The sequence below is a fragment of the Megalobrama amblycephala genome, linkage group LG19 (genome assembly GCF_018812025.1).
Source record: "Megalobrama amblycephala isolate DHTTF-2021 linkage group LG19, ASM1881202v1, whole genome shotgun sequence".
In the NCBI taxonomy this organism is placed as follows: Eukaryota; Metazoa; Chordata; class Actinopteri; order Cypriniformes; family Xenocyprididae; genus Megalobrama; species Megalobrama amblycephala.
Genome location: NC_063062.1, coordinates 5,984,784 through 6,003,380, shown reverse-complemented (window position 1 = coordinate 6,003,380; position 18,597 = coordinate 5,984,784). Strand labels below are relative to the sequence as shown.

The following is an 18,597-nucleotide window of genomic DNA, read 5'->3' as shown; positions in this document are numbered from 1 at the left end:
ATTAACGTCTGGATCTGTGCACAGCTGAATCATCAGACTAGGTAAGCAAGCAAGAACAACAGCGAAAAATGGCAGATGGAGCAATAATAACTGACATGATCATTGATATCATGATATTTTTAGTGATATTTGTAAATTGTCTTTCTAAATGTTTCCTTAGCATGTTGCTAATGTACTGTTAAATGTGGTTAAAGTTACCATCGTTTCTTACTGTATTCACGGAGACAAGACTGTCGCTATTTTCATTTTTTAAACACTTGCAGTCTGTATAATTCATAAACACAACTTCATTCTTTATAAATCTCTCCAACAGTGTGTAATGTTAGCTTTAGCCATGGAGCACTATCAAACTCATTCAGAATCAAATGTAAACATCCAAATAAATACCATACTTATGCGATTAGACATGCTGCATGACGAACACTTTGTAAAGATCCATTTTGAGGGTTATATTAGCTGTGTGAACTTTGTTTATGCTGTTTAAGGCAAGCGCGAGCTCCATGGGCGGGGAGCGTGAGCATTTAAAGGAGCCGCAGCCTAAATTGGCTCAAATTTAATGATGCCCCAAAATAGGCAGTTAAAAAAATTAATTAAAAAAAATCTATGGGGTATTTTGAGCTGAAACTTCACAGACACGTTCAGGGGACACCTTAGACTTAAATTACATCTTTTAAAAAGACGTTCTACGGCACCTTTAAGTTGTTTTTAACACAGCATTTTTTAGAGTGTATGATTTAATTACAAAAAACCTATATATTTTTTTGTCCACTCCCATACAAGTATTCCAAGTAGCATCTACAATGGAGTCCAAAGGTCTGAAACTTGTGAAAGTGAATATGCTTATTTTAATGAAATACATTTACATTTATTACTTTCATTTCTTCATTATAAATTACAGTATCATTCAAAACTTGTTGAATGAAATGAATTCTAATTTAAACAGCAAGGACACATTAATTTGATCAAAAGTGACAGTAAAGACATCTGTAATGATTTTGGTTTCAAAGAAATGCTTTTGACTTTCTAGTCATCAAATAATCCCAAAAAAAGTATCATGGTTTCCACAAAAATATGAAGCAACACAACTGTTTTCAACATTGATAATATAAGAAATATTACTTGAGCAGCAAATCATCACATTAGAATGATTTCTGAAGGATCATGTCACACTGAAGACTGAAGTAATGATGCTTTGCATCACAGGAATGAATTGCATTTTAAAAAATATATTAGAATAGAATATGTGTACATCACTATTTCTTGGTTTAAAATAAAACTAAATTTTATTATCAGATTTTTTTTTAAAAATTGCAATTCCAGATTTTCAATGTGATCTCAGACCTTTTGACTCCAATGGAAATTTTTAAAGTGAAAAAGTCACGTGTCCCATACTCACATTTTGTACTCTGCATTTCACCCATCCAAGTGCACACACACAGCAGTGAGTATCGAACACACACACACACCGTGAACACACACCCGGAGCAGAAATTTGCCAAAATTGGCATAATATATTCAAATGCATCTCTGAACCTCCATATTCACCGTTATGTAAGTGATCTGTCACAACGCAGTAAGCACAGACGTACACACACCCTTTCAAAGATAACTATTTGCTCCAGTGCTAAGCAGTGTCAGCCCTGAGCACTGCAGCAAGCGCTGACAGGTTTTGTCAAATTATAGGTCAGTCTGACGGCGACAGGGGAAATGGAGAGGAAGGTGTAAATGTCTAATCACCTGCTCTGTTTGTGCCAGACTTCAGTGCCCCGCCGCACTACGATATGCATGTATTCTTTTCTCTTCTCATCTCTGTTCTACAGTCCAAGACCCCAGAGCAGATCGGACAAGGCCAAGCAAGGACAGCAGAGGAAAGTGGGAAAACAGACGGAGACCTAAAAAAGACACAAATGGACAAACACAACTAAAAGGACAGTGGAAGACTTGGCAGATATTTTCTGCATGGTAAAAATGATGTCATATCTGTTTAAGCCCCTCTTCATTCACTGAGCTTATAAGAACACACACACACACACACACACACACTGTAGGCAAACACAAACAACAACAAACACAAAATAACACTGCTAATGTAGAAAAAGAAATTCCCAACATTTGTTTTGAACTTTCTTAATAAAAATAAAAAAAAATTAAAAATACAACAACCGCATAGTATGGCATGCATTATAGAGTTTTAGATATTGATTTTACAAGGTTACGATGGTACTGGTTGTTCACTTTTTCTTTTGTTCACTATCTATTTTGATTCTTTCTTTCTTTCTTTCTTTTTTCTCCCAAAGTGAGGACACAATGTTCTTTGATTTGTGTTGTTTGTAATTAAGAACTATTTCTGGCACCGCAGACCAGAATTTCAGTGTTAAAGGTCACGCTGGGGGTCATTTGAGTTCTGTAAATTTACACATGAGGTCAAATTCAAACTTTTGTCTAAGCAGCTTCTGAAAATATTGAACTATTGAATACCGTATGTCCTAAAAGCAAAATAGGGCTGCACGATTTGGGGAAAAAATTGAATTGTGAATTTTCTGATAATTTGTGATATAAATGTGATGTTTTTAAAATTATTATTATTATTATTACTGAATAAAAATATTAAATAAAATTAGAAATATTACTATTGTTATAATAGTATTTAATTTAAGAGTATTTAAGAAAAATATAATAATAATAATAATAATTTTATTTTACAGTACAACTGTAAAATAACAATATTTTAGTCTTAATTTCTTCAGTTTCAAATATATATATATATATATATATATATATATATTTGATAATCGCACTAAGCCATATCGCATTTTCGTTTTTATTCCGATTAATTGTGCAGCCCTAATAGAAACAGAATCGATCCCAGTTCAGCTAAAATTCTGAAAAGAACTGTTTAAAGTGAAGGTACGGTTTGTCTCGTGTTGTAGCAAAGATTAATTTACTCCTCCTACTCCATATTACGAGGCTCAAGTTGGCTGGCCAACTATCACTGTTGAATATTTCGGAGCTTTTGGTGCCAGAATTAAAGAGAAAACCTCGACTCACAGTGAGTCGTCTCCCTAAGAATGATGTGCCATGCACCGAGTACTTAATCTACTGCTACATCTCTCTGTTTCTCTACCTTCTTGTGTCCTTTACAATAAACCGTGATTTTCGCTAAATGTGTGAAGAATAAATGGTTATTTGTGGAGTAAAACAACAGACTCGTCACTGTCCGTGCATTTCCTGCATCCTGACTCTGCCGCTCCATTTAATTAACACCTCTGGTGCTTCAAGAAAGGCCCTGTTATACCGTTAAAGTGCAAGGTCAATAACCTAGATCCCACGGGATCAAGGGAAAGTCCTCATTGGAGTATCCTGTACGTGAGCAGCACATCATAATAACTTCAAAGCTCTGGTTCTTAGCCTTTTCATGGACCTTTGGACTTTGATCTCCGTCCTTCCTCTCTCTGCCCACCATTTTTCCCTGCTGAAGTTTCTATTCTTCTTTATGTAAACACTTTACTGAAAGACATAAAAATTCTAGCAAGAGACTAGAAGTTATGGTGAATTGAGTCATGATGGCAGTTTTTTTTTGTTTTTTTAAAGGCCTTGACGTGACAGCATTGGCTTTGTCTTGGAAATTAAAGCTGAAATGTTTGTTCTTTAAACATTATGACAATTAATCAAGGCTTTTGTCTTCCTATTTTGTAGTTGTTGTTGTTGTTGTTTTTTTTATCGCATTTATGTCTGTGTAAAAAGTACATTTTGTTTTTTGGGCACAAACTTAAAGGTAACTCTTCACAATAAGGTTCATTAGTTAAACATTAGTTAATGTATTAAATATTATGCCATTTTACAAAGTCTTGATTTTGTTTTTTGGCATTAACTAACGCAAGATTTTAATAATGTATTAGTAAATTTTGTACTAAAATAGGTTTTCGTGCTTGATTGTTAACTAATAAACCTTATTTAAAAAATGCATTATTTTTCACATATTTTGTCGTCCCAGTCTGGCTCGAACGCATCGTTTAGTTCCTGTTGCGATGAAAGCCCGCCTTCCGAAATGTGAAATGTCCTGTGATTGGTTAGCTGGTCCAGTGTGTTGTGATTTGCATTGTCGGGAAATGCCACGCCCCTTACCATAACCACAAGTTTCATCTGCATGGTGTAAATATTAAGGATGGTGTCAATTTCAAACCAATCTGACCCTCATTCAGACCCTGAAAATGTTAATGAACAAGAGGATCGTTCAGAAAGGATTTCAAGCATGGATTTCACAGGATGTTTTTTGTTTTGTAATTTTCTTCTACATTTTAGATACGATGTTATTCACCATTTAATCATGACATTTTTTCAGAAAACCATGGTAATACAAACAGTAATCAATCACAAAACCTAGGTTAATTTTCCAAAAGTTGTTTACATCATTGCAACAACATAAGGTTGGAACTGTTCATAGAAAACAACAGCAAATAATAAAACAAACTTACAGGTTGTGATCCATAAACAACTGATTGTCGTGACAAAATGGGAACTGCCCTTTCAGGAGAAACTAGCACTGTACTCTCTTGGGTTCTGGAAGCCATCCTCTGTAAAATGTGCAGTGCACATTGGGGTTAGTAAACCCTAATGCTCAAAATACTTAAGTGGTTTGAGTAGGACAAACTTAAATTAAACAAATTAGTTCAGTTAAATTAACTGTTATGAGTATTTAGAACTTTCTTTTTCTTCACAGAACTGACATATTTCAAGTAAACCGAACTGTTTCATTGTTTTGAGTTTTATGAACTCGTTTCTTTTAATTTAGACAAACTTAAGTTTAACTGAAACTGGGCTGGGATTTCTGTTTCCCAGCATGCTTTGCCCATGGCACTTTGAAAGGGTGAGTAAATGCTAAAATTCAGTGTTATATAATGTTTTTTTGTGCAAGGTTAATGTTAAGTGGGAGATTTAGCAGTGATTAATGTTCTGTAATGCTAATTTAGAGTTTCAGTTAATGTGGGTTTTTGGAGAGTTAACATCATGGTGAAAAATGGTGCATGTGGCTTGGTTTGAGAGCAGGTAAGTTACATGTTTTAAGTTGCTGTACTCATCCAGTAAGTGCTATACCATGCTATTGTTGACATGTTTGCAAATTAGCAAGTTGGCATTTTCTGAATTAGTTTGTTATAGCTAGCAAAATATTTACATTGCGATAACCTGATAATTTTAAGTTAAATGTGTAAATTAGTGAATTACTCAAATATTTAAAGTTAAGAACAATAAAAATGTATGAGTACAAAATAAAAATCTTACTTAAAGTTTGTTTCTTAACTTAAAAAAATATCACATTCAACTTTGAGTTCTGACACTTAGAGTTTACATTGAAGTACAGAACCCATTTGATTTGCAAAAACTCAAAAAAAAAAAAAAAAAACATTTTGCTATCAAAATGTATGAGTTAGCTAACTCAGTACTTCAAGTTAGGAGCAATTAACATGCATGAGTACTATAAACTCGAAACTTGATAGTTCCGCTTACTTAAAAAAAAATATTTTGAGTTAGTCCAACGAGGGTTTACACACTCAAAAAAATAACTTGTTGGTCTAACTTAATTCAATTGTAACACCTATTTCCACACATTTGAACTGATTTTTATTTGAACTTAAGCTAGGTTAATTGTACTGATGAGTAAAATTCATCCTAATTGAATGAGATCACACAAGTTTCATTTAACGTATTCTGCGAATGTTTCCTGAACATAATTTACTCTTGTTGATCTAACCAGTGCTATTGCAATTCAGACTGGTGCCCTTGTGCAGAGTTGCTCAAGTTTTCTGTGAAACATTTGTAACATGCAAGTAATGATCTGGTAAAGAACTTCTCATCACTGGCTTTAGTACATTTAAAGCTTGATGAGAACAACATAGATTTATTTCATGTAGCCACCCATAGCCTAACCACAAGGTCTACACTTCAACATAATGGTAACCTCATAAAAATCGACATAACATAAACTCTTTTAAATGTCCAATATAACTGAACATCAAACTTTAAAAGGTATTTCCCTTTACTAAAAAACACATTAAACAGCACTTAATTTCAACATTTACTGTCCCGATCTATCCATACGCAAAGCATGCTGGGAACTAGAAATCCACTGCCCAGTTTCAATCAATGCAACATAAATGATTTGTGTAGTCCCAACACAAATGGTTTAGGTTAACCTAACATTTTGCAAATTTAATTTCATTTAACATAATACAATTGAGTGCAAATGCCAATTAAGTAAAAAACTAAAGATTTGTGTTGGTTCAGCTTATTTTATTTAAATAAACTGAGCAAGCAGCTAGAATCATTTTTTTTGAGTGCAGTGTGTTCAGAAACAGTGTTAAAAAATACATTTTAGCCACTGTAAGTTCATCCGCCTAGAAAGGCCAACCAGCTCAGCCAAGCCTCGCCCTTTTTTGTGTGTTCCGTGGGCGGGATTATTTAAATGAGTAACATTGTGACTTCACACTGAAAAATCATGTTGTAGTCCAAACGAGCCATTCGTTGTAGTTCTTGACTCAAACAGCAACATTACACATTAACTACGGTTAAAAAAGTGAAAAAGCATAATACGAACCCTTTAATGAGGCAACAGCTTCTTTTTCTCTAGTCGGAGGTGGCAAAAACGCTCTGACAGTAGAAACGTCCACCTGCAAATTATAATTTCAGGCCATTTGCTGCTTTGCCAATTATCATCAAAACTTCTGAGGGAAAGCCTGCCAAGTGTATCCCAGAGAGAGAGAGAGAGGTTCCTCATGAATGTTTGAGCTGGAGAAGACGGCGTCTGAAGCGCCCTGACGGACTACACGCTCTCTCTCAGATCACTACACAGGAAAATGAGGCCGATAGTGACAAATCTGTGAGAAGAGCCAATTTACCTGTAGCTACACTGTGGCTTCCAAAAATATGATGTTGTCTTCCCTTGAAAAACTTGCCTCTACAAGATCTTATAAATAAAAATGAGCCTGTGATCAAAACCTGATTTATATCAGCCTCTCTGAAAAAGCCTTGCGGAGCGGCAGAATGTGCCTGATTACATTTGCTTCGAATAGAGGCTGACTTGTTACAAACTTTTCAAAGTCAAGTGCTTCATTCAGCACGGGGAATGAGCTGTTCTTTTTGGATTTACATATTACCTCCAGTCTTTGAATCCAAAAACAACTTTTGGTGATTAAAAGCATTGTTCTGCCATAACTGAGAAAATACTGCAAAAGCATAACAATGCAAAAACAAGACGCATGTCCTACAAGTGCCATTCTAGTCTGATCGTGGAAACTTCAACCATTTTCTTGCCTTCATCGTCCATTAATACTTATATGGGGTTTGGATGAATTTGAGAAAAACATTCTGATAGGCTAATTACAGCTCAGAAAGCCAATTTTCCCTCTTCATAACCCACTCAAGTCAGGGAAAAGGTGTAGGAAACAGAGCCCATCAGCAACTTCAAAGTGAATTTAATAGCTCCATCAGTACTTCTATTCAACTCACTCTGGAAGCACTGGTGTACAGACAACTCCAGTGGTTTGGCTCTTTACACGTAGAGTTACGAGGAGGTAAAACAGTGTTTTCAGGAACAACAACAGCCATCATCAGAGGAGAAAAGGAAGCTGAAGAATCTGGGCCAGCTGTGAGACGCAGTGCCAGAGGATTCATGAACGTTCCTGGTTGCCAAAAGCAGAATTACACGGACAAACACACACATAAACACAGAGAGAGAAAAACATGCATTTGGACACTATGCAGACGGTGTATCTTAAGATAGAAACAACAGCCAACAGAAACAGCCTGGTTTTTAAATCTCATCTGACATTTGGAGATAAGACCAGTGATGCGGTATTACGCATTCTGTGTGCGGTGATGCAAAATCACAAACGTTTCCACACGCCACCAATGAGTAGCAACTTTTATTTTGTACCTGGACAGTGATAGATGATTCATTAGGTTCATTTCGAGGCGAGCTACTCCTCAAGGATGGAGGAAGTCTTCATGACAACAGTATCTGCCCCAGCCGGTTCAGCAGTGACGCCAACGCTAAGACAAACTTTACTGGGAGATGTGCAAATCTGTGCACACAGATATAAAACCGTGGCGGCGGGCCAGCCGTAAAGTCATTGCGAGGACAGATTTTACAGTGAACAGCTGTGGGGCTTAGCAGTAAAGTTTCTCACTGCCTCCCACACAGTGCATAAAAACACAATTATTCACCTATTATCTTTCACCTCATCACATTTCTACTCTAGGACTAGTTCTTTTTCATTTAGCTAGTGTGCTTTTTTGCATTACATCTATACTTGTAAATGCTACAGTATTTGAACTAGATTATGGGACAAACTGCAGTTCAGATGTCAGTTGCACTTTATATTATCAGATCTTTAACCACAGCACATGATGACATCTATACGCATAACTCTATCTAATCACCTCTTAGCTGAACTATGTTGGATTATTAAAAAAGTATGATAGATTGCCATGAAATGTAGTAGAAATTGATTTTGCTCCTTCAGTTGAGTGAGTGTCATTATTGGCAGTAGGCCACAATCTGAAATATGCTCTCAGATATAGTATGCTGCACTCGAATTGAAACTACATTGACAAAACATCTCCTGCAGCTAATTGATCTATAACATGCACACAGCTTGACGATGTCAAACTATTTCAAGGTGTTTAATCTTAAAGAGCAAAACTCGCATTAATATTCATAAGCCTGCCAACATACGCTGCTCCTAACTAAAATCATTCATCTTCTTTTAGGCTCCATCATTTTTTGAGATGTTGTGGCTTAAGTCAATTTAAGCTGTAAAGGTCAACAATGTAAACCATCTAAATAGCACTCAGAGCAATCTAAGCCTACAACCTAATTAAATACTCACACTAATTACCCATCATGCCCTTCTCTTCCTCCGGTAGTGCAGGCTGCTCATTAAAACAAACACGTCTGTTCCTTTCTGATGGTTGAGATATTTTGCCATTACTACTATATATATATATATATATATATATATATATATATATATATATATATATATATATATATATATATATATATATATACACACACAAAAGTACATAAAAATGAATTTGTGAAAACGGTGATGTCATGCACATATGTATTTCATGTTCAGTCTACAGGCACGTAGTGTTTCGTCGCCAACTACTGGACTGGCAACAGAATACAGCGTTTTTAGTCGTTTTCGCACATCCATGTGAATCGGGATCGTTTTGACAACGTTGTCATCTGGAAAATGTTTTTAGTAGATCATTGTCAGGTAAACATAGCCTTACAATCTACCAATTACTCTAGTCTTCAGTGTCACATGATCGTTTAGATATTATTCTAATATGTTAATTTTCCATTTTTTTTTATCGTCCCAAGCAACAGAAAAGAAACATATCTGATTTGTAACTTTTTGAAAACTTTTTGAGTTCAAACTACTTAAAGGATTAGTCGACTTTTAAATAAAATTTTCCTTATAATTTACTCATCCGCTTTCTGTATTCTTCAAAAAGCTTATGCTGTATGTCCTACGCCTCCCCTATTCTACTTACAGAAAAAAACGAAACTGGCAACCGCGTTCGTTCTGTAAGTTGAATAGGGAAGGCGTTGGACATACAGCGCAAGGCGATAATTTGTGTTTATAAAGCATATACAGTTGTATTTTTTTTTAAATGACCAATCGTTTCTCTAGATAAGACCCTTATTCCTCATCTGGGATCATTTAAAGCCTTTTGAAGCTGCACTGAAACTGTAATTTTGATCTTCAACCATCTGGAGTCCATTGAAGTCCACTAGAAGGAGAAAAATCCTGGAATGTTTTCATCAAAAACCTTAATTTCTTTTCGACTGACGAAAGAAAGACATGAACATCTTAAATAGAGTAGATTATCAGGAAAATTGTATTTAAAAGTGGACTAATCCTTTAATTACTTGTATTCCAAGTTTAGACGTACTAAAACCTTGAATAACATGAACTTTCAGTAAGTTATTTATTTGGCTGTTTAGCCAACATCTGATTGTAGGGTTTAATATGATAGTTTTATCATGATTGGTCTCAAAATAGTAAATGTTAATGAGTAACTTTGTTCTACGGAAGAGGATTAGGGCCAAGCAATAATAAAAAATAAAACCATCTCGAGATTAAAGTTGTTAAATTTCGAGAAAAAAATCGTTAAATTTCAAGAAAAAAGTCGAGATAAAATGTTGAGAATAAAGTCATTAAATTTCGAGAAAAAAGTCGAGATAAAATGTTGAGAATAAAGTCATTAAATTACGAGAAAAAAGTCGTTAAATTACGAGAATAAACTCGTTAAATTATGAGAAAAATGTAATTAAATTTCGAGAAAAAAGTCGAGAAAAAATGTTGAGAATAAAGTCATCAAATTACGAGAAAAAACTCATTAAATTTCGAGAAAAAAGTCAAGATAAAATGTTAACAATAAACTCAGTTTTTTCTCGTAATTTAACGAGTTTATTCTCGTAATTTAACGACTTTTTTTCTCCTAATTTAATGACTTTATTCTCAACATTTTATCTCGACTTTTTTCTTGAAATTTAACAAGATTTTTTCTCGAAATTTAACGAGTTTATTCTCATAATTTAATGTTTATTCTCGTAATTTAACGACTTTTTTCTCCTAATTTAATGACTTTATTCTCAACATTTTATCTCGACTTTTTTCTTGAAATTTAACAAGTTTTTTCTCAAAATTTAATGAGTTTTTTCTTGTAATTTAATGAGTTTATTCTCGTAATTTAACGACTTTTTTCTCCTAATTTAATGACTTTATTCTCAACATTTTATCTTGACTTTTTTCTCGAAATTTAACGACTTTTTTCTCGTAATTTAATGAGTTTATTCTCGTAATTTAACGACTTTTTTCTCGTAATTTAATGACTTTATTCTCAACATTTTATCTCGACTTTTTTCTCGAAATTTAACTAGTTTTTTCTCGTAATTTAATGACTTTATTCTCAACATTTTATCTCGAGATGGTTTTATTTTTTTATTATTGCTTGGCCCTAATCCTCTTCCGTATTGTTCAAATTGAAAAGAAAAAAGAAAAATCAAGGGAAAAATGTAAAGAATCAAATTATTTACCTGACATAAAATGCTTTATCTGCATATCCAGTTTTTAAGTAGTGATACTATTTCTAAGCATGCCTAAGTGCACCCTTTTTTTTTTTTTTTTAGATGTTTACCTCTCAGTTAGCGCCTGGGGGGTCCTCAAGAGCTCTGACACAGTTTGAATACTGATTAATACCTATACATGTCAAATTGTGTTAAAATCATGACACATTATTCATATTTCTTTCTTCATGTAATAAATGTATTAGAAATGAGTGGTTGGAATTTTCATGTACTATGGTGGTTTTATTTTCTCCACATTTCCTAATAAGAGGACAGGAGCTGAATCTTCTGTTCCTATATAAACAGAAACTCATGCAGTGAATCACTTTCTGGGGTGTAGGCATAAACTAGGCAGTAGACCGCAATTTCATACATCATAATAATTCCTATTGCTGCATTTCTGAAGTCATCAGCAGTTCAGCCACTTGCATTGTCTTCCTGGAATACACACCACCAAATTAATATGATCAGTTAGCAATGAATTGGAAAACTTCTTTATGGAGCTGAATCATGTGATAATGAAAATGGTATAGGAAATAAGAGTCGTCCAGGAGAACACTGCTGAAACTGTTATCTCCAGCTGAGTTGATTTAATAAACACACAGGACGCATGGTGTGATGTTTAATCTGTCTAACAGCATCTGCCCTTTCAGAGAAATACATCTCTCTCTTCCTATCTTTGGTGTAAATGGAGATCGTGTTCTTCTAAAGTCATTCAGGGAGAGTGGGAAAAACAGCAGGTATCATTATTTGGTTTAAAAGTGGTTTCTGATGGGTTTTACCTTACAAATAACACTGACTTGTGGAGGGTTGACAAGAGCCACTCAAGGTCCCAGAGGCTCGAGACGTGAGAGTGGAACAGAAATTAGAGATGTGCTATTTTACAGCACTAGAGCTATATAATCGCTAATGCGCTCCTTTTCTTCTCCTTACAAAAATTTAATCTTACCAGAATGAGTCAAGTACCATCACTGGTGTTTTCTTTTGAGACACCTACAATTATGTAAAACTAAATTTAAATAATGTCCTCCAGGACCCTAATAGGACTGTTTAGCTGAGACCCATAATTACAAAATCATGCAATATGCATCTGTATGTTTTGCTGCGTTCACGCCAAAAGAATCTTGATATACCTTTTGTTATGCTAAGTTTCTTTGCTCTTTATATCATGTTTGTTAAAAAAAAAAACCCCATCTGAACATGGACACAAATGTGCATACTCAAATTGTGGAAATGAATACTTTGTTAACTGGAAAAATGGTCTGTTTGTATGTGTAAACAGCATCTACCATGGTAATCATGATTTCTGACAAAAATCTTTTGTAGTTTCAATAGAATGTGTTAACCTGCTATTACTAAAAATGAAAACTTAAAGGAGATTAAATGAGAAATTGTTTAAGTTACTATGAGTCTCTATTAAATCAAACTTACAATTATCTATCTAATACAGATCTCTTTTAGGCCTTTTTTTAGCTAGAATTATATTTTCAAAAATGAACTGCATCTTGTATATTGCTTAAAATTATTCACTTAAAAATATCCTTCAAAATTTGAATATTTTATAAACAAGGTTAAACAAAATTGATCTACTTTTAATGGCATTAGGAAAAAAAAATCAAGTCACATGAGGCACTTCTTTTATTCGGTTTATTGTAAATTGTAATTTTAACCTGTTATAATTTAATGCTTTATTTTCTATTATATATTTTTTTTTTATATTTTTTATATTTTTTGTAAATATCTTATGAGATGTATAGGTTCAAATTAACTTTGTACATGGTTTAACTACATTAGTTAACACAAACTAACAATGAAAAATATTTTATTTTGTCTGCTGTATTTTTAATAAATGTAACTTCTTTGTTCAAAATTAACAACATTTAAATAAAGAGTCAATACATCATCAATCCTTCTTCCAAAACATGTTTTTGTCTTACCATGATTCACTATGACAAGCCTATCGTAATTGTTTATAATATTGAAAATTTAAATATTTTTTAGACCTTCCTTGTAATAAAACCAGAATCAACATTGGCTTGGCTTTTTGGAGATGGAGAGAACTGAGGGATTTGAAATGTTGTAAAAGCGACGATAGCAGGTACTCCACAGGTGAGTAAAGTATTTTATTGAACAGATAAACTGTCATATGTAGCTCATAGAGTTCATTGTAAAGCACTATATATTGTGAATGCTTTAAAGAAAAGCTACAGTAATAATTACCCTCCCTGGAAAAAAACTGACAGAGATTATTAGGTTATTATTGTTAATGGTTATTAGGGGGCATTTTCTTTTTTGAAGACATATAACGCATTGTGGCCACTCCTCCGCCTTTCCTTTTGTATATTTGTCATATTTCTTTTTGCTTACTCTGCTCATGCTCAGTTCATTTGAGGCACAGGAATGACAAAGTGAGTGACAGTTGACCGTTTAACCTCAGTGTGTGAAAGTGCCTCTGCTGATATCGCGTGATGCTTTTCCCTTAGCATTCGTACAGTGCTCCACTCTGGAGCGCGTCTCAGATATGATTTTGATATTGCAGGGTAATGCCATGATAAGGCAAGAGCTGAAAAATCCTTACAATAACACTTGGTTAGTTAGTAGAGTCAGTCACATCTCACAGTTCAAGTAAATAGAGTGAAGCTGGAGGTGTCAGATCTCAAAGGAACATGATTGACAGATGCTTGTCAGGTAATACAGAGCAGTAAAGGAATCACAGGCAGAATTGCAATTACTTTTCTGTAATCTGCAAACAGTAGCAACATGTGACTGGTTAGTGTATAGAGCCTGTAATGTCAAGCATGTTATTGTATATGTAATGCATATGTGTTTGTGGTCACTATAGAATTGATTTTAAAGTGATTTTTCTTATAAATTACAGAATGCCAGGTCCCAAATCACTCTAAAAAGTAATTCAGGGGACCTGTTGCCACAACTTTAAAAATTCTAATTATTTGTTTTAATTAAACCTTTTAAGTTGCAAACATCATTTTGTTGAGTTCTGTTGACATAATTGATCATTACATCAACTTAATATCGTCTGTAATTTAAACTCAAATGTATGTGTTAATTGGCTTTTTTTTTTTTAATTAAGTTGTAGTAACTTAATGAAATTGTCTTGATAACTTCGGAAATTAGGCAGTGGATTTCTCGTTCCTAGTATGCTTTGCATAGGACTGGATAAGGAGAATAAATGTTGAAATTAAGTGTTATTTCATGTGTTTTTTAGTGGTGGGAAAGACCTGTTTAATGCAGTTATGTCTGACATTTTGAAGAGTTTCAGTTTTTGTGGTTACCATTGTGCTGAAGAGTAGATACATGAAGGCAAACACTACATTGACTCTATAAGTAATGGCTGCACTAAAGCCAGTGACAAGTAATATCTTACTTGTTCATTAAATGTATGTTAAATAAGTTGTATAAGCATGTGCTATGATATCTGTTGATTTGAACTGAAATAGAAAAGATTAATTGGCTCCAGGGCTACAACTCTGGTAGTTGGGTTTATGCTACAAATTAAGTTCCTCTAACTCAGTGTAGCTTGTTAGTGGAATGTAAATTCACTCAAAGTTGTTATAACTCAAAAAAATGATGCAAACTTGCTTTTTTTTTTTTTTTTTTTTTTGAGCCAACACATTTTATTTTAGAGTGTAGATGGAGATATGCTCGTTACATAGACTCAACAGACCTCTTATATAATTAGAAAAGAGTCAGCTGGAAATATACCTTGGGTTCGTTCCAAGCATGAGCTTTTATGCCAACAACCACAGCTGGATCCAGCTTCCAGAGGACCGCAGATGTGCCCCAGCTGTAGCCATATTCAAATCTGAACCTAAAAGCAAATTTTCTTTTTCTGTGAATTCTTTAATTAAAGCATTGTACTGCACTTTTTATATCGTTTCAATACATAATTTCAATTAATGTTATTTTTCTTTTCTCATTTTATACATTTTAAATCAACTAATTTCATTTCTTCCTCATTCATTTTGTGGTACAGAGGGAAATTCTGAACCACTGTGGCGTCGCTTGATATCCACGGTGTTTAGGAGTGCTGATGAGTGCCATATAGGCCCTCTTACAAATCAGAGATTTCTGTATACAATATGCATTATGTGGCTGTAATTTTATACCCTGGACAAGCACAAGATAATGGTTCAAACACTGATAATCTATAAAAGGCCTCAAATTGCTGTGTTTATTTTTCAAGGGACATGGTTTACCAGTATCTTCTTTTTATTTTCCAAGAAAATGCATCCACAGCATTTGTGTAAAGGTAATTGGTTGTTATTAAGCACCACAGTGAGACTGTAATATTGATGGGAAATTGGTGTTCTTCAAGCTTTCGATATCTGCAGGTGTACAGGGAGCCAGTAATGCAATTAGTATAAACAATTTAACATTTTGTAATACTTCTACTGTTTTCCAGGAGGCCAGTTTGTGGTAATCAAGTACTGAAAGACTGTTTGGGGAGGGACTAATTAAAAGGGAGATGAAATAATGGTTAGAGGTCAAATAGTTATTGTAGCATCAGTGATTTTTCCCAAACTGTTGGCTTGATTATGTGAAGCTTAGTGATGGCTGACAGAATTTAGTTTTTTCGTTCCACTTCATATAGCAGAAACTCCCCGACAGGGGACAACATTGAAGAAACAGGATCATTACACTCCAAATAGCAAAATAATAAGTTTATATTCTATTATAAGAAAAATAGGCATGCTGTTAAGGCCCAAGCTGAGAATGTCCAGGATATCTAAGCATTGCTACTTTTTTTCCTAGAGATAAAGATGTGCAGCCAATTAACATTGGTTCAACAGTGTCCAGTGTAGGCCAGAGAGTGGAACTGTCTTTACATTGACAGCCTTAGAATTATGTATTTGCAAAAGGTTATCAATATAAATCAATAGTTGAATGTATTGAGTGAGCTCTGCTAGAAGAGATTTGTTTAAATCGTTTCAAACAGATTGCAGATTCAACTGGACTCCACTGGGTCCACATTTGACAAAGTCCTCAGTAATGCAGCATAGTCTTAGACAGCATTAGGATCTGTGTTCAGAGTAGTGGTGTTAAGATCTGAACGTCCATGCAGGCCAAGAGCAGAAGCATATAAAATGCTTTAGAGCATATTTTGTAACTATACCCTCAATTTTGCAAAATTCCAAAAATGTACCTATACACACAACTTACTGCAGTTTCTAGCTGCACTGAACACTATAGTGGCAGTACAACACCAACAGCTTTTATTCCTTTTCACACACATTTACAGGGGCAGATTATCCAGTTAATTTAAGACACTATGGAATCTTTGGGAGCCATATGGTTAAAAAATTTGGCACAGGGATAGAAGAGGGTTGAAGATATAATCTCACAAGTTTTGGGATCGGACTCTTAAAAACTTCTAGTGCAAAAGTTTTACAAGTATTTCTGCCCATAACTTTAGAACTGTGACTATTTACTGTGATTTATTGGACTTGTTGAGTTTAGCACAGCAGCCAGGCTGAGTAGATCGATCAGATGATCCTTAGACCATGAAAGTTATCAGTTGTTGGTTTTTTGTTTTTGTTTTTGGTTTTGTTTTTTTCATGCGTTTTGTTCTGTTTTTTGTTGTTTATCGTCACAGAACGACGTTGTGAAGCAGTAATTTTCCATTGCTTTTTCTTTGGTATGACACAGCACAGATTTGTGCTGGTCCAACAAAACCTGAGCATTGAAACATTTGCAACTAAGATTATTTTAAAAACTCTGCTCATTTTTTATTCATCTCTTCACCTCCGGCTTTCTGCTATATCACAGCTTCCTCTGTCAACCTCTGAGGCTGATAGAAGACTTTTAGTTAATACAGTTTTGGGTACCAGACTAAAAAATACAGTTTTGTTAACTGATTTTGGGGATCAGACAAGACGGATATCTTCTGATAGGATCCGGAGGGCCAAAAAGAAGAAAAAGAAGGGCCGAGCCAAAAATGGCAAAATATTTAGTGGTCTTTTAATGGTCTTAACCATTTTAATCACAAATCACTGGTCAGAAAATTAGCAACACAAATGCTGTAGATCAGTGGTTCCCAACCACTATCCTGGAGGCCCCACAACACCACATTTTCCATGTCTCCTTTGTCTGACACACCCATTTCTGGTCTTGGAGTCTTTGCTAATGAGCTGATGACCTGATTCAGGTGTGCTTGATTAAGGAGACATGGAAAATGTGCAGGGTTGGGGGGCCTCCAGGATCGTGGTTGGGAACCACTGCTGTAGATAAAGTAACTTAACTTGGAATAGCTTTACCCAACTTACAGGCAGCTTTTTACAGAAAGAAGATTCATGGTTGTTCCACTCAATGTTAATGGCTTCAAACAGTTCATGAGTAGTTGAAAAATGTCTCTCAGTTCATTTGTGTTTAATGTGAGACCAAATATTCACATGACAGGGCCAAAACATGAGCCTGATGGACTCGTTCTCAAGCCTCTTCTTGGTTGTATTTGGAATTTGGGCAGGAGCATTGTCTTGTTGAAAAATATCATCTGATCATTCCTCTTTAGATAACAACTGGTCATTTGTGGGTAGCAAGCCATTCTGCAATATTCTCCAGTACTCCAAATGGCTTTTCACAGTGAAGCAACTCACCAATAGCAGCCGCTAAAAAGGCTCCCCACACAATGACACTCTTCCTCCATGCTTCACTGTAGTAAAGAAGCATATATTATTATATTTCTCACCAGATTTTCGAAGCCACTGCTCTGTATTCATTACTCCACACACAACTTTCCATATTCAGCCAAAAACTTCTGTCTTTGATATTTTTCTGAGACAGCAATGGCTTTTTACATAGTGTATATGCCTGATCAATAATTTGTGGTTAAGACAATTAAAACTTTAGTGTTTAGCCATTTAGGGTTGGCCTTTTTTTTCTCCCAGGAGTGTAGATCACATGTTTCTGCCATTTAGATTTAATCTAACAGTGCTTATAAACTTTTTACAGCTGATCCAAAAGCATAATTCTTCCATCCACTGATTCTTTGGAGATTGCTTAAATTGTAATATACTAAGATTTGTGTCATACTGTGTCTTTTTTCCATAATTGCTGCTTGCAGCTATATTTTCCATGGTTATTATGCCTCCTGAAAGCAGACCCATTTTCCATATTCCTATTTTTTAGGCTCACAGCATCTATTGCTGCAGTATGTCCTGGATTTCTGGCGATAAGTCTAGCAGCTCGCTCAAATACTGTGAGTCTGGATAGAAAATTTATGAGGTGAAATGTAAAGAAGTATACAGTTGCATGTTCAAGATGTCAGTCTTAACAGGGAAAAACACTTGTATCAGTTGCATAAAAAAGTTATAAAATAAATTAATTCCATGTGATGCATGGAAATACTTGCAGAAATCTGGAAACGCTCATTTTAAATTCTCTTTGGAATAATTACCAATTCTATTAAAGGGGTCCTTGATTATGATTTAACTTTAGTT

The 18,597-nt window shown here is 34.6% G+C and overlaps 1 protein-coding gene across 1 annotated transcript in view; it reads left to right on the top strand.

The window, feature by feature from the left end:
- The window catches only part of luzp2 (leucine zipper protein 2), a 157,411-nt gene extending 154,212 nt beyond the window's left edge, over positions 1-3,199 (top strand). Inside the window, exon 12 of the mRNA XM_048169087.1 lies at positions 1,821-3,199. Coding sequence (XP_048025044.1) covers positions 1,821-1,925 — 105 coding nt within the window. The 3' untranslated portion in view covers positions 1,926-3,199. The remainder of the gene's footprint in view (positions 1-1,820) is intronic.
- Positions 3,200-18,597: the final 15,398 nt, after the last annotated feature.